Genomic DNA, 16,405 nt, shown 5'->3' on the forward strand with positions numbered 1-16,405 from the left:
GACCCACCCCACTCCCTGGGAATGCTCAAGTCCCTGGTAAGAAAGAGTACAGTATTAATAACATTTGCATATAACCTATACCCATCCTACCATACACTTCAAATCACTTGTGGGTTACTTACAATACCTAATACAATGAAATGCTATGAAAATAGCTGCCAAGGTATGGCAATTCAAGTTTTGTTTTTTGGAACTTCCTAAAATGTATTTGCTGTTTTGGACCTGTGGTTAGTTGAAGGTGCAGATGTGGAACCTGCAGATGTGGAGCCCCTGGACACAGAGGGCTGACTGTACGCATAATCTTAACTTGAAAATTTCACTACCAGCAATCTATTCTAAAAGAAAATACATTCCTGTGCATTTTAAGACAAGTATACAAGGAGGTTAACTGTTACATAGTTTATAATAGTGCAAAGGTAGAAATAGCCTAGAGGTTAAATACAGTAAGGTATATCCACAGTATTACACGCAGTTTTTAAAAAAGAGTAAGATTTATCTTTATGTACTGACATGGAAAGCATTAAGGAATACTATAAGCAGAAAGGCAGGTTGTAATAAATGTGTAGTTCAGAATTCCTTTTTCAAGGACTTTATATATAAATATCATAAATGCTTACATTAAAATCACAGACAAAGGATTGATAAAGTTCAATAAATTATTAATAGTAGTTACTTCTGCGGAAGAGAGGTAAAGATCTGTCACTCAGTTAATTGAGATATGCCATCTAGAATCTTTTACAGTGAAAACAAATTCAGGTTTTACTTGAATACTCAGTTAAAATAAGAGAGAAGCTAGACAAAAATACTCCTTTGGACTGTAAGGAGATCCAACCAGTTCATAAAGATCAGCCCTCTGTGTTCTTTGGAAGGAATGATGCTAAAGCTGAAACTCCAATACTTTGGCCACCTCATGCGAAGAGCTGACTCATTGAAAAAGACTCTGATGCTGGGAGGGATTGAGGGCAGGAGGAGAAGGGGACGACAGAGGATGAGATGGCTGGATGGCATCACTGACTCGATGGATGTGAGTCTGAATGAACTCCAGGAGTTGGTGATGGACAGGGAGGCCTGGCATGCTGCGATTCATGGGGTCGCAAAGAGTCAGACACGACTGAGTAACTGAACTGAACTGACTGAGACAAAAATAAAATATTAAGACTGAATTACCTTTGGGTAGATGGATTATGGGCTATTTTTCTTTAGTTCATCACTGCCCAACAAAATTTCTAACAAACACAATTAGCTATACAATACAAAAAATTAAATAAATAAGTACAATAAGAACATTTAAATCTATGTCCCAAATAAGCAAGACATGATAGGCTGACACTGGTTTCATCAACATTAATAACCAAGCAACAGCTTCCAAAATAGAGGAAGCATGAATTTCTAAACTTTTCATTTCCTCAACCCCATGACTCTGGAGACATACCAGCAGGAGGATTCTGTAAAAGCTGTTTGATCTGTGCAGGAGAAAGCTCTGTTCTAGTCATAGAAAGGGTTACACCAAGTTGCTGCAATTGTGTTTTAATATTGGTTTGTTCAAAATGGGCATATAGTGTTGTAGCTGGAACTCTTCTTGAAGTACCATTTGGAGAACGCTCAACAACATAAATGACAACTTCTGTCCTGGGGGAAAGATAACCAAGTTATAAAATATGGAGCATATAACTCACAGCCACAAATATTAATGCAGTATGTGATTTTAGAAGGGTGCTAGCTGAATTCAGAAATGAGACAGACAAATAAGATATTATCTGTAAAGGTATGTTTAGCTGCAAGTTCTATTTTAATTTTTTTTCCTCACCAAAATCAAGAAGTACTTTGGAAATTCTGTTGAAACTTGCTTTATTGCAACTTATAGAACAAAAAGCAAAGTCTGATTTCAGTTATTATATCTCACTAATAATTCTTCTAACCCAAAATATTCTAAAGCAAATGTCTTGCCACTAAGTATGACAATTATACATAGGACAAGGGAAGTTAATAACATTTATCCATGAATGAATATGAACAGTAATCAGTTAAAACATTGCAGTAACATCTTTGTGGCCCCTGATTTGCACACAGCCACGATTAATGTTTCCTCCTGTTTCTAAATGAAAAATCTAAGAAATTATCAGCATCTAATAAGAAACCCAAGATTAAGAAAAAGACTTTTAAATAAATGGTTCTATAAATACTGAAGAATCACTAGCTGAGAAATAACATTCTGCTTTGAGATTTAATTTGTGCTTTAACAACAAAAACACTTTCTGTTGTGTTGATCACTCTCTTTGAACCAAGGTACACAGAAACATACAGAACATTTAATGTATACTTACTGATCATCTGGCAATGTTTTAATACCCTCTACGTTTACAGTAAGGGTCTGGTTTCCTCCCAAAACTTTATGCAATGATTCTACCAATTGCTGTTGCTGGCTTCGAATATCTGTTTCTTTTTTGTTGAAAACTAAAACCACTAGCCCATCTTCATCTTTATTATTGGGCATGCAACTATAACCTACAGCCTGTGGAATGACAAAACAATATCAAAAACATGTACAGATCTCATGTTTAATATTAACAGCTTACTATCAGCTAAAATGGGAAAAATAGCTTAATGTCTGGTAATGAAGGAACTATGTAATGATTCTTTCCACCACTCTGTGCCCTAGGAGGTCACAAGATTACAAAGAGAAACTTTCTTACCCAAGAATAACATAGAGAATGAAATTAAGGTTTTCTCTCCTACAGAGTAACTAAATAGCTTTCTCCTCTGAAAAACTGATACCCATTGTTGGGTGTTTCTGAACACTGTGGAAACAACTGTGCATGCCATAAAAATGACTGCCAAAGTCATGGATCAAAATGTAACTTACTTTTTACTATCTGACTAATGGAATTTTAAGCAAAGTTTAAAGATATATAAAGAAATGGTTTACTAAATAAATACTTTTAAAGTACCATAATAACACCATCAACTTATAAATGCTACAAAGAATGTCTACATTATTTTATGGTTTCATGTAATATAGAACAGGTTAGCTGTTTATATAATTTATTAAATATGACAAACTATACTTTTTTAAAGATTATTCTTTTAGACAGAAGTCTTTCTCTTTTGTCATTTATAATGCAATTTTTAAAAAAGAATCTAAACTCACTTTAGATTACTTCATTATGCATTTTACCATATGTATATTAATATAGCAATTATCAAAGAAAAAAATCAAATTGTTATATTCAACCTATGTCTACTACGTACCTCTTAGTATTAAAATTTCAATATACACTCCAAAGACATACTTTCTTTTTGCAGAGTGATGAGACAGAGATATTCTCTAACAAGATAGGTTGGTCCCTTTTTGTTGTTTAGCCATGTTCAAAGGTCTAATTTTCAGCCTTGCAATTCCAAACACCAGCGTATATACACAATGATTAGGTTTAAGAGGCTGACACAGGCCAACAAAACTTGAAGAAAATGGAAATATGTAATGATTCTTTCCACCAATCTGTGCTCTGCTGCTGCTGCCGCTAAGTCGCTTCAGTCGTGTCCAACTCTATGCAACTCCATAGACAGCAGCCCACCAGGCTCTCCCATCCCATTATAAAGAAAAACTTTCTTACCCAGGAACAACATTAACCTAGAGAGTGAAATTAAAATTTCCTCAGATTGCCACATAAACTGAATTGTAATATGTTAATTTTTTATGGAAAAATACATCACCAAGCTGACCTAAATACTCTCACTGATGAGCAGAATGTCTAAGAAGTTAAATTCAAACAAGAAAGTTGTTTGATAGGCATGGAATCAGAACAAAGAAAATGGACCATATTGTTGTAACGGCTTTCACATCCAGCTAACTTCTAGTTTTGGGTCTCCCCTTTATAGGTGCCAACCAGACCATTTAACATTTTTTCCTGTTATAAACGACACTCTAGTCACACTTTTCTTCAGTCATATCCTAGTCATCTCAATCACACATACATAAGAAATTACTCAATTTCATATTTCTGTACTTTTAAAACAAAAGTGTTACTGTACCATGTTCAACAAGTACTAAAAACCAAGCAATTGTTTCCTTAGTACTATTTTAATCCAAATATCACATTCTCTCATACACTCTTCAAGTGATGATCAAAAGCAGTATCGATACCTTAAACCGGCAAAAGGGATTTTCTAGTGTGAATTCCACGGGTGGAATGTTATTGTTGAAATATCCTTTTCCTGTTCCCCAGAAGGCTTGTAGTTGATTCCATTTTGCCAAAATAGCATCTCTCTCATCTCCCAGTAGTGTTGGAGCAGAAAGGGCACTTGCGGTATTTATCAGCTGGTTGGACTGAGCAGGAGCTTGTGTAGGCTGACTGAAGAGACCACCTAACGCTAAAAATTTACCCCCAAATTAGTTTTTTAAATCAATCAATTCAGATCCTAGATATAGTTAGCAAAATAAACCCTACCACCTTGCCCCAAAAGATCCACATCTTAATCCCCAGAACCTGTAAATATGTTACCTTGCACAGAGAAAGGGACTTTGCAGATATGATTCAATTAATTAAGCTGAGACCATCCTGGATTATCAGTGAGTTCAACATAATGTAAGCATCCTTAAAAGGGAGAGGAAGGTCAGAGTCAAAGTGAGATTTGCAGATGCTATGCTGCTACCTTTGAAAATGGGGAAAGGAGCTATGAGCCAAGGAATGTGGACTCCAGAAGCTGGACAAGGCAAGGGAATGGATTCTCTCCTAGAGCCTCCAGAAGTAATGTAGTCTTCTCAGTGCCTTGATTTTAGCTCAGGGAAGCTTATTTCTGGTTTTCTGATCTCCAGAACTGTAAGTAGTATGTTTTAAGTTACAAAGCTTGTGACATTTAGCTACGGCAATAATAGAAAACTAATATACTAGGACAATCTTTATAATGTCAAACTGGCATGTCTAATATCATCTTAATGCAACCAGTTCCATTAGACACAAATTAGATTCATGATATTACTAGACCCACACCAAAAAAGGTTAAAGTCTGTGAAGTTGCAGAATTATTTTTTAAATGACATTTACTGTTATATTTATACAATATATACAAATTGGAGGACACAAAATAAGCAAAAAGAATAATTATATCAATATTATGTAATATCAGCTTAATAAACAATTTCCTTTTCTTAATGCAAAGAAATATATAGTGGAAAAAAAATCAACAAATGGACAAATCCTAAGCTAAAGCTTTAGCTGGCTGGGTAACTTTAGACAAGTCACTTACCCCGTGTTACAATTTAAAGAAGGGCTGAGTTGTTAGATCAGTATTTCCAGAGTGCTAGATAAGTAAATAACCTTGGTACATGAAACTATAGATGTCAAGCAATAGTGGAATCACTAAATGCAGTAAATCATACAACAAAAACTTCTTTAATTAATTATATATATAAACTGTCATCTCATATCATCTGCTTATCTCACTTTTTAACAAAGGGGAGAACAAATCTAAGACTCAAGAGCTTAAGCAAAGGTATCAAGCTAGAATTAAACTATTATATTTCCTGTGGACTTAAGTTCAATTATTGTTTCTTTATATCAAGTGATACTGGTTTTCCATTTATAGCAGTAGTATTAACTTTTCTTTGAAAATAAACACATTTAATGTGTAAAAGTAAACTGATTTAAAGAAAATTATTTAACAATAATACAAATAGTAAGTAGATAAACGAAAAATCATGAATACCAAAATGACCCAAGTTTTAGGACCACTATATTGGATGACATTTAAGTTTTCTTTCAGCTCTAAAGATTGTAAGTACCACAAGGCCAATGGGGCTTCTACAGGGCTAAAGAGGCTGCTGTTACTTTCCACATGAGTATTATTAATTCCCAAATAGGCATTTATGAAAATGGTTACGAAATGGACTAGAAGCCAGAAGACTTGAATACTGATTTACTATAACCTCCAACAAAAAATTCCCAGGCTTTATCATCCTCAGTTTTTGAGTAAGATTAGCAAACTATCATCTGTACTAATCTACACTTTACATTGGATTCCAACCATACTAGTCTACTCAGAGTGCACTAGCGAGCAGGCATTTGAGAAACACAAATAACAATATCTAATAGATTCTTTCAAAGCCTTACCATAATAGACTTCTCACACCATTCTATCTTTTCAGGGCAGGGCCCTCATGCTATTGAAAACCTTCAGCTTTCATGGAATACATATCCTCCTTGAAAAACTATTCTCCCTTAGATTTCCTGACAATACAGTCTCCTGGTTTTATATATCATACATATATGTTAATACATTCATTTATTCTTGCACCATGTATTCATTCAACAAATATTTATTGAATACTTCCTAAGTGTCAGACAGAGAGGCAGAAACTAAGGATATGGTGGTAAACAAGACTGGTTCTTTAAACAAACTGAGCATATCAAACAAATATTCACAGTTGTGATAAATGCCTCAAAGAAGTAGAGGCTCTGAGAATCCTAATGAGGCAGCTAATCAAGCCTGGGGCAGGAGGGTCAAGAGAAGGCTATTCCATTAGAACTTCAGCTGAGGTCTAAAAGAAGTAGTCAGCCAGGCCAGGGGTAGCAGCAAGGAATAACAGCATGCGCAACCTATGTGTCAAAGAAGAGGGCAAGATGAGCTGGCAAAATGAATATGGACTACTAAACAACAAGGTAGGAGGAAAAAAAGACCAGACTCCCACTGAAGCTGAGGGCTCACAGAGGCCAAAAATGTGACAATCTTAGCATCAAAAAGAATAATGAATGTAACCCACTCAAACATATTCAATTTATTAATCTCATGCATTCAAAATGATAATTTTTAAAAGTAAAAGTAAAAAATTTAGAAAACTCTCAACTCCTTGGACACCACTGAAAATAATCAAGAACCAACGACTTCTTACAAATACTATCAATTAAAACTTTATTATGCCTTTCCTATACAAATTCTATTTCAGGGTGACCAAGCAGTCTTGGGGGGGAAAGGGATGAAGAAAAACTCCTTTTACAGAAGAATTTCAGTACAGAAGAATTTCAGTGTGGAAGACAGGGCAGAATTAGAAAGTCACCATTCTGCAACTCCTAATAAAGTAACTGATTGAGGTAATGACCATCAGTTAATGAAACAATTAGGTTAAAGACTGATGGGGAACTTTATAGATTAGCTCTCACCACCTGAACCAACTGGTCAATCTCAGCATCTCTAAAGGAGACAGCCACTTAACAGGAGGCACACAGCACCACCTGCAGAGTATTCATGCTAAAAAGTCAAACTTAACTCTTTATTACTTAAAAGCTAACTTCATTCACCAGAAATATGGGGCATAAAGTTAAATGAGTCTACAAGGAAACAAAGAAATCTAGAATAGGGGATATTTCACAGCACAACTGGTTCAATTTCTTCAACAATTCATGAGCCAGGTTAAAAAAAAAAAAGAAAGAAATCTTAAGTAAGAAACTATACTAAGAAGAATTCTCTATACTAACAGACATAACAAGAAAGTAAATGTGTGACTTTGGATCATGATTTCAACAAGCTAACTGAAGAAACCTTTACTGAGACATAAGGGGAAATCTGATTAAGGCCTGGGTATTAGATGATACAAAGGAGTTGTGAGTTGGAATGACTCCACGGTTTTAAAGAGAAAAGTACAGTAATGCAGTAAAATAAGGGTGAAATGATATGTTTGTGGTTTGCTTTAAAGTACTTCAGCAATTAAAAAAAAAAAAAACAGACGAGGAGAGAGGAGACAGAGAAAGCAAATGTGGTAGATTCTGATTTTTGTTCAATCTATTTGGTAGACCATGGGGTCATTTTACTATTCTATTTTTGTATGTTAGACTTTTTCACAATTTAAGAACAGTGGATGTTCAGTGGATTTGAGAGGTTAGTGACCTTAATTACTTGACTGTGCTTCCCTGATGGCTCAGATGGCAAAGAATCTGCCTGCAATGTGGGAGACCAGGGTTCGACTGCTGGGTCAGGAAGGTCCCCTGAAGAAGGGGATATAATACCCACTCCAGTATTACTGCCTGAAGAATTCCATGGACAGAGGAACCTGGTGGGTTACAGTCCAGGAGGTTGCAAAGAGTCAGACACAACTCATCAACTAACACACACACTTGACTGGGTAAAGAAAGAATTTAGAAACCAAACAGTATAGTCTAAGAGGTAACAGAAGATAGCAGCAGGGGATCCCATTCTTTCACATCTGTTCCAAGTAGATTATGAAGGAGAGAAGAGAGTGATAGGCAGCAATAGCTGAAGTGAGATGTGAAATAAAAGTTGTTTTGTTTTCACTGTTAAAAGAAAAAAAAGAAATTTCAGACTGTTTAAATGTGGATGAGAATAATCCTTGGATAGAGAAGCTGAAGACTTTTTTTTGGTGGGGAGTAAGAGGTGGAATGGGACAAGGGGCTGCTGGGAAAAATAATCCACAGCACAAGGGGCCCCAGAAGGTGGGAGGATATGAGATCCACAGGCGAAAAGAGAAAAGAATGGATACAGAGGGAGATAGATAGACTAGCTCTGGCAATGGGCAGCTGAAGGAATTACAATGAGGGCTTCTGTTTTCTCTTTGAAGTAGAGGTCAAGGCCATCTGCTATAAGTGAAAACAGAGAATTTGAGATTTGAAGAGAATTAAGGTTGAAAATAACTTATGGAAAGCAGGAGAATAATCTGAAAATAGAAACCTCACAGGATTACCAAGGAATGTTGAGGGCCCAACTTGGGTTGGTGATTAAGAATTCAGAGGTACTATTCCATTTCCTGTACTGTATGATTTTCTCAAGAGGTTATCTACATAGATACTGGGCTTACACAGGCTTCAGGTTGTTCTTTCAGGGAAACGTGATACAAGGATAAGGAAGTTTAGCATCTTGGTAAGAGTGACTGAAATGGAAGGACAAGGACTCAAGCTAGTTAGAAAGAACAGTGAAGGAGCTGATTGAAGTGCAGAAAGTGTCAGAGGTCTAAAAATCAAAACAAGGTCCAAGAACAGCTATGTTGAAAGTACCTGACAAGGTAGGCCTAAAGAGCAAAGGTTGTGGGATGTTTACATTAGTGAATTATGGAACTAGAACAGTTTCAGATGTTGCCAAAGTCCAAGGTAAGAATTGTGGCTAAAGTGAAATGGAGGTCTTCGGAATAAAAAGTTGGTATGACTGCCTGAGTACATAGGTATGTGAATGCTAAAATAACTCAGATTGACAGCACAAGTCGAAAAGCAAAACTCAGAAGATAGAGCTAAGTGGTGTCCAACTCTTGAGATCCCATAAATTATAGCCTGTGCCCCTGTCCCTGGGATTCTCCAGGCAAGAACACTGGAGTGAGTTGCCATTTCCTTCTCCAGGGGAACTTTCCTATCCAGGAATTGAATCCAGGTCTCCTGCACTGCAGGCAGATGCTTTACTGACTGAGCAGCAAAACTCAGAGCCAGCTGCCAAAGTGCTCAATGAATAAGAAGTACTGTCCAGGAACTCAGCAGATAACTGAGATTAGGCATATCAGAGACAGCATAATCAGACACCAAGCGCCTCGTACAAACAGGAGTTTTTAAAAATGACGCAAAAGTTTCACAGTCTTTGCAGAGTAAACTCAAACTTCTTACAACAGCAGGTCCCAAACTCACCACACTGTGCCAGGCATTCATGCCTTTGTCAATGTTAGTCCCTCTGCCTAGAATACCCTTTTCTGACCAACCATCTAAGTCCCTTAAGAGTAGACTATTCCTTTACATTCCAAAGCACTGTGTATGGTGTATTTTACTGCTTTCACACATATACTTTTTTATAACTGAATGTTTATTAGACAATCTAATTGAAAGTTTGTTATTCTCTCTCCTTATAGACTATGAGCAACCTTATAAACCCAGTATATATACGTTATATACCCAGAGTCTTGAAATAACAACACACACGTAGAGGAGAATGAGCCCTTTCCATTCTGAAAATAAACAGCACCAGATTCAAACTCCCATTTTTCCAAAGACAAATAAGCGTAACTATAATAACATAGTTGAAGAGACTTCATGCCAAGAAACAAAGAAAAAACTTCATCTTCCCTTTCTTCTTAACTATCTGGATTTCCATCTAACTTTCTATTATTGCAGGAGGAGAGTAAGAAAGGTATATTACTTTCTTGTAACATAAGAATAAAAAATTCTATTTTCTTCATTTTATTGGTTAATAATTCTTAAAATTCATGTTTAATAAGTTACTAAGCTTCAATGACTGAGTAGGGCGAATTCTAGCCAATCAATGGAGTCACCTAAGAAAAATGAAATAGAAGTGATTTTAGGAGGTAGCGAACTTCAGAAAAGCAAACAGAGCATTAGAGAGGAAGTCAAGAAATCTGAATCTGTTTTCCGGTACAACATCTCAGAAGACGTATGGACAAGGCACAATTCTCTCAGTTACCTCTCTGGATCTAGAGTTCTATTTCATAGAGTTCTTGTGATAATTAAATATACTAATCCATACAAGACAAAGGGCTTCCCTGGTGGCTCAGTTGTAAAGAATCTGCCTACAATGCAGGAGAAGATTTCCTGGAGAAAGGAATGGCTACCCACTCCAGTATCCTTGCTTGGAGAATTTCACATACAGAGGAGCCTGGTGGGCTACAGTCCATAGGGTTGCAAAGAGTCAGACACAACTGAGCGACTAAGCATATAACCATACATACATACATACAAGATAACCCTGGAACATACTGCCATGCCAGCTAGTAAGGAAGCTATCAAAGACTAATGCTACACTTGTGTACCAACATGACTTGGGAACCAACCTGACGAGGCTTACACCGGCTAAAGATGGAACAATTTAAACATCAAAACAGAAAACAGCAATGGACTGAAAAATATCAAATAATTTAAATACTTCAGTTCCTGACATTAAAAAAAAAGGTTACCTTTGGAGAAGGATAGGGAACCAAATCTTTATTTTGAAAGTTAGGAATAAAGGGAAATAATTATTCAAATAGTAGATGAGGAGAAGTTTCTCTTTACAGGAGTATTTCAACAAATAAATGGAAAAGGAAGCACACAGTTGGAATAATACCATTTGGCAACCCCTAACGAATTAATGGATCTTGGTAATCATCACCAATGGCTGCTGGTAATATCACAAAAAATAGAGACAATCAGACATTATATGCCTCTTGATAAAATAATACAATACTATTTATAAAGTAGTCTTGCAAAAAAATAAAAAACTGAATGATCAATATAAATAATCCCTTAGATCCAACCCAATTTACAAGAAATACAAAGGATAAAGGTATGTTAACTATACAAAAGGAATGCAATCATAAAGTCCTGTCAACCTCTATAGGACAAATGATCTGATTTCATCAACAAATTGAAAAATAAAAAAGAAAACTAAAAAGGAGGACTTACAGAGATTTAAGACAAATCAAAGTGAACAATACTGTTCACACACTTGAGTAACAAAACCATAAAGAAAAGTAAAGAAGTGATCAACATAAAAGGCAAAGCTATTTCCTTTGATGGGGAAATGACTAGGAGAAGAATGTGGAAGGTTTCTGAAGTGGCTGGTTAGGGTCCATCTCCTGACATGGGCAGTGGTTACAAAGGTCATTCATCTTATAAACAATTCATGAAGCTCTATTTCTGTGCAGCTTTACATACCTGTGTTATTTTTACCAACAACAAAAACTTTAATAGAATGACACTAAACACAGAGGTCTTACAATCATAATCAGGCCAATCTGTCTTTTCCTCAGTTGCTATCATTATATTTGAACATGAGAAGAAACTTTTGGAATCCTGTGGAATACGATATTTATAACTCCTCCCCCCAAAAAGGTTATCTACTCAAATGTTTTGAACAGTGCACTAAATAATATCATCTACATTGTTATGGTTTCATATCTGAAAATGAAAACCTCCTGTACTTACTAGTCTGTTGCTGCTGTTGCTGCTGCTGCGTATTAAATCCTCCAAATCCAAGTCCAGTCCCCAGACCAGTACCTAAGCCAGTACTAGTTCCAGTTGTCGTGCCAAAACCAGTCCCAAATCCAAAACCTTTGTTCTGAGTACTACCAAAGAATCCTTTGAATGAAAAATTAGCAATTTCAAGTTAAAAAAGATATCTGATCTGTAGCTCATTTTCTTCTACAAATGATATAAGATATCTTCTTACCAGTAGTGCCTGTGTTAGCTGGAGTAGAAAAGCTGAATGCAGAACCCGCTGTGGTAGACGTTGTCCCAAATCCTCCAAACCCACCTAATTAAAAAAGCATAAATAAAATAGAAATGAAGAATTTTTGAATACATACGAGGTAATTTCCTTTCCAAATTATGTAAGTATTTGCCACAATGTAATATATACCTTTCAACTACAGAGGAGATTAAGTTATGGCTAAGAAAACATGTTAAGCCTATTTAGTTAGTGTTTGTGTACACACTAAAATGACTATGTACTTTTAGAGCAGGGGTTGCAAATTCAAATGTCGACAAGACACAGGTTGTTAATATTAATGAAATAGGCTGAGTGTTTACTGACTGGTGGAAGTGATCAAGGTGTACAGTTTTTTTTAAATGGCAGCAGTTCCTAAATTTCAGCAGATGACTGCTACAGGAGAATGGTAGTTGAGTAGTGTTATATATTCCCATTTTCCCCAAGAGAAATAGAAAATTTTAATTTTTTAATGTGAAATTTACATAATTTTAAACCCAGATTCAACTGATTTTTTTGCAACTAATTCAAATATTTTTAAGACAGTGTGATAAACATCGTATCGGTAGACTGTGTTGCCAGTTTGCAACCTTGGTTTTGGTGGATTAATTTATATTCTAACTTACATTTCTACTTGGTCTCCATCAAGACTAATCAACTTTTCAAATTAAATATACCAATATAATGACTTTTATACAAGAATGTTACTTCTTGAAGAAATAAGGGAAAAAAAAATCAAAGGCGGTAGTGGCTTCAAAGGAGAACAGAGCCATCACCAGACCCTGCACCACAGTTTGGGAACTGACAGATACACAAATTTCATTTTCAGATAAATCTAAAGACAAAATTAATCTTTACCGATGCAACTTGACATATGAGTGGAGTGAAATGCTAGCCAATCTAAAATTGCTTTTTCTCCCCTTACTGTCAGTCTTTGATTACCAGTGAGATGCCGGAAAAGACTTTTAAGACAGATGTTTGAACCATTAGTCCTCTCTGAGTTATACTGCAGACTTTCTGGGATTCTAATATTCAATCTCATATATTTCTGGCATAAGAGCAGAGATTCATTAATATTGTAATATAAGAGATACAAAAAGGAAAAAAACCCACAGCTCATTGATAGTCATCATATGATTCCGACTGGGAAAATTATTGAAGAGTAGACTACATGTTGCATCCAGGCACAACCAAATACTCTATTTACTTGTAGATTCTACTGTGGTACTGCAAACTGCAAACATTTTGATAAAAATCACCTAAAATACTAAATATTGTTCCTAATCTTTTTCATTACTTCTAAGTGTCACAGAAAAACTAAGATATAGTCTGAATTGGCTATACGATAAAAGCACTGGTATCTTAACATGCTCCATAATATGAAAAATATTTATTAATAATAATGGATCTGCCAGGACATAAAATTTAAAAAGTAAACAAGAATTTCAATCAATCCTTTGCTGAAGACTAAGTTAATGAACGTATGTAAAAATAGTTAAACCAGTTATCACAACTCAAAATTTAACAGTGACAACTCCAAATGAACATGAAATCAAGCAAATACCAACTGGTTTATTCATTGCTGTTGAGTTACGAGCTGGGTGGATTTGTTCGGAAACACAAATTTCAGAATAATGTTTCTGTTTTACCCAGTGCCAATTTTAAGCAAAGAAGGAAAAGTAAACATACCAAACAACAATGATATGTGATCACTTTAAATACACCTTAATGATAACGGATTGTTTAATCTTTGGAATACTCAAGTATTCTTCAAAATGTTTTCAAATCAAATGCCAAGGTCATATTCACATTGCAGTAACAAGTGACTGCACAAAATGCCAGACTTCCAAATAGGTCTTAGGGAATAAATCATGATTACCAAATGCATATAATTGGCATGGGCATAAGTGGCATATGTTAGAGAATATGAACAATAAATTCATATACGAGCAGCTGAAGAATAAGACTTTTCTATAGAGTCATTGTATGCAAGGTACAGAGACCTACTTAAAATTTTTTCATATATATAGACACACAAAGTTTGTGTTTTGCAGAAGTTTCAATGAGCTTCAAATGATCCATATAGATACAAAATCTTCAAAATTATCTTTCTTAGTGCAAAGATGTCTAGCCTACATTTTAGAAGTCAGTGCTATGTGAAAATAAACTGCTCTGGTCCTTTCTCAAAAAATCCAGTAAAGAACTGGGGACTGTTACTATAATTACATTACCTTACAGAAATGTATCCTAATCTCCTTAGTTTATTAAAGAAAGACATTATTATTATTATACAGATTAAAAACCAAGACAGGTTGCTGCTGTTCGTATAAGATTTGTTTCTCTCAGGAAACACAGTGACAAATGAAATTCCAATGAAAGATGCAGGAAAAATGGGAAAAAAATGACTGCTGGAGTCCAAGAATTCCAGGAAAACGGGCCTGACTGTTGAACTTATATTTTGAAAAGAGATACTTAATAATTTGGAAGACGTATTCCACTCAGAATAAAAATCCACTCCAATTTCATATCACTCGGAAGGTACATTCTACTCAATCAAATGCAAATTTAACAAAGGAATATTATATAATAACTTGCAAGACTTCCCCAAACCAAATCTTTTACGAGTCAAAACTTAATACAAATGTTTTTTATTCGACGTTAGGAAATGATTTTCCTTTCCTTATTAGACAAGTCGCTGTTCTTTCTCAAACTCTGGAACCATAAAATATTCTTGGACTCCAGCTCCCAACATTCGTTACACAGACGACCCGCATATCTACCTGCACTTGCCAGACTGTTACCAAAATTGAACGGAGTCGCCGAGGTGGTAGAAACACCGAAATTCCCAATATTAAAGTTCACTGCAGGATTAGCAGTTAATCCGAAACCCCCAAAATTAAACCCACTGGCGGTGGAGTTGGCAGTCTCAAGCCCACCAAATCCTGATAGGCGTGCAGGCAAAGAAACAAACAATTTTAAAGGGAGAGAGAGGGAAGAAAAAAGAAGAAAAAGAAAGCAAGATAAGGATTAGAAGAGTCTGCAGGAGGTTTCACAGAAGTGAACAAAGACAAACCCTGACTTTGTTCCAACCTGAGTTAAGAAAGCCGAGGAGGCGGGGATAGGAGGAAGGGGCAGGAGCCTGCAGTCCCGCAGCGAGGAGCTAAAGGGCCAGGGCCGAGGGAGCCGCAGGGCAGCGCTTCACGCTCCCCAGCCGGATCCTCGCCGAACCCAGCAGCGGGAAACCCGCGACGAGTTCGCGCAAGTCCCGGAGGCTGCGGCGGGGAGGGGAGGGAGGACGGGTCTCTGGCAAAGAGTGAGAGAAGCCGCCTCGGGTCTCTCCGAGCCCGACTACCGGATGGCGGGAAACGAACCCTAGGAGGAGAGGGGCCTGCGGGGCCCCACCCGCGCGCGCGAGCACCGGGTTGGGCCCCCTTTCCTCCCGCGGCCTCCTCAGGAGCCGCCGTCGCCCGCTCGGCTGCCGCCCGCCCTTTTCCGAAGCCCCCAAAGTCTCCGCGCGGGCAAGAGACCCCAGGATTCCCAAACCGAAGAGTCTCTCGGACGGAAGGGCCGGACCGAAGACCTCCCCTCCTCGCCGGGAGAAGTCCGGGGCAGTCACTCACCCGCGGGAGCCGCGGTGGCTGCAGCGGTACCTGAAGTGCCAGACGGAGTACCAAAGTTGAAGGCCATGTCGCGGGAGCAGGGGACCGAGGTGCTGCTCCCGCGACACTTGGTGCACGCCGCTTTTCAATCCGGCGAGGAAACCGCCTCCAGATCAGGGAGTTCCGCCTCTTTTCTGGCCTAGCCGTAGAGGCCGGAACGCTGGAAAGGCGTAGTGGGTGGAGGATGGAGAGGGAACGCCCCCGGCCCGGCTAGCTTCCGGGGGCCTTGTGGCTTCACCCGGCGTGGAGCTTCACAGCCTAGGTGAGATGCCGGGAAGCTTGCTGTGACCTGCCGCCCGAGAGCCTTTTAAAACGGCTTTAGGGAGGCCCCCTGGGGAAAGATATGCAAGCAGGCTGAATGCCAGTGTCTAATGAAGACAGGGTAGCGAAGAAAGCTAAATCCTCCTTCTCCTTAGTGGAAAGTCAATGTGAAAGTCGCATCCGACTCTGCAACCCCGTGGACTGTAGCCCGCTAGGCTCAGCCCGTGGAATTCTCCAGGCAAGAATACTGGAGTGGGTTGCCCAGGGATCGGGCCCACGTCTTCGGCATTGCAGGCAGATTCTTT

At 37.7% G+C, this 16,405-nt stretch overlaps 1 protein-coding gene across 1 annotated transcript in view; it reads right to left on the reverse strand.

Annotated features, from left to right (window-relative positions):
• The window catches only part of NUP54 (nucleoporin 54), a 32,379-nt gene extending 16,501 nt beyond the window's left edge, over positions 1 to 15,878 (reverse strand). Inside the window, exons 1-6 of the mRNA XM_068975214.1 lie at positions 15,801 to 15,878; positions 12,145 to 12,228; positions 11,901 to 12,053; positions 4,142 to 4,368; positions 2,325 to 2,512; positions 1,433 to 1,629 (exon numbers count right to left, since the gene is read on the reverse strand). Of these exons, the coding sequence (XP_068831315.1) occupies positions 1,433 to 1,629; positions 2,325 to 2,512; positions 4,142 to 4,368; positions 11,901 to 12,053; positions 12,145 to 12,228; positions 15,801 to 15,867 (916 nt within the window). The 5' untranslated portion in view covers positions 15,868 to 15,878. The remainder of the gene's footprint in view (positions 1 to 1,432; positions 1,630 to 2,324; positions 2,513 to 4,141; positions 4,369 to 11,900; positions 12,054 to 12,144; positions 12,229 to 15,800) is intronic.
• Positions 15,879 to 16,405: the final 527 nt, after the last annotated feature.

Source organism: Capricornis sumatraensis, chromosome 7, assembly GCF_032405125.1.
Source record: "Capricornis sumatraensis isolate serow.1 chromosome 7, serow.2, whole genome shotgun sequence".
In the NCBI taxonomy this organism is placed as follows: domain Eukaryota; kingdom Metazoa; phylum Chordata; class Mammalia; order Artiodactyla; family Bovidae; genus Capricornis; species Capricornis sumatraensis.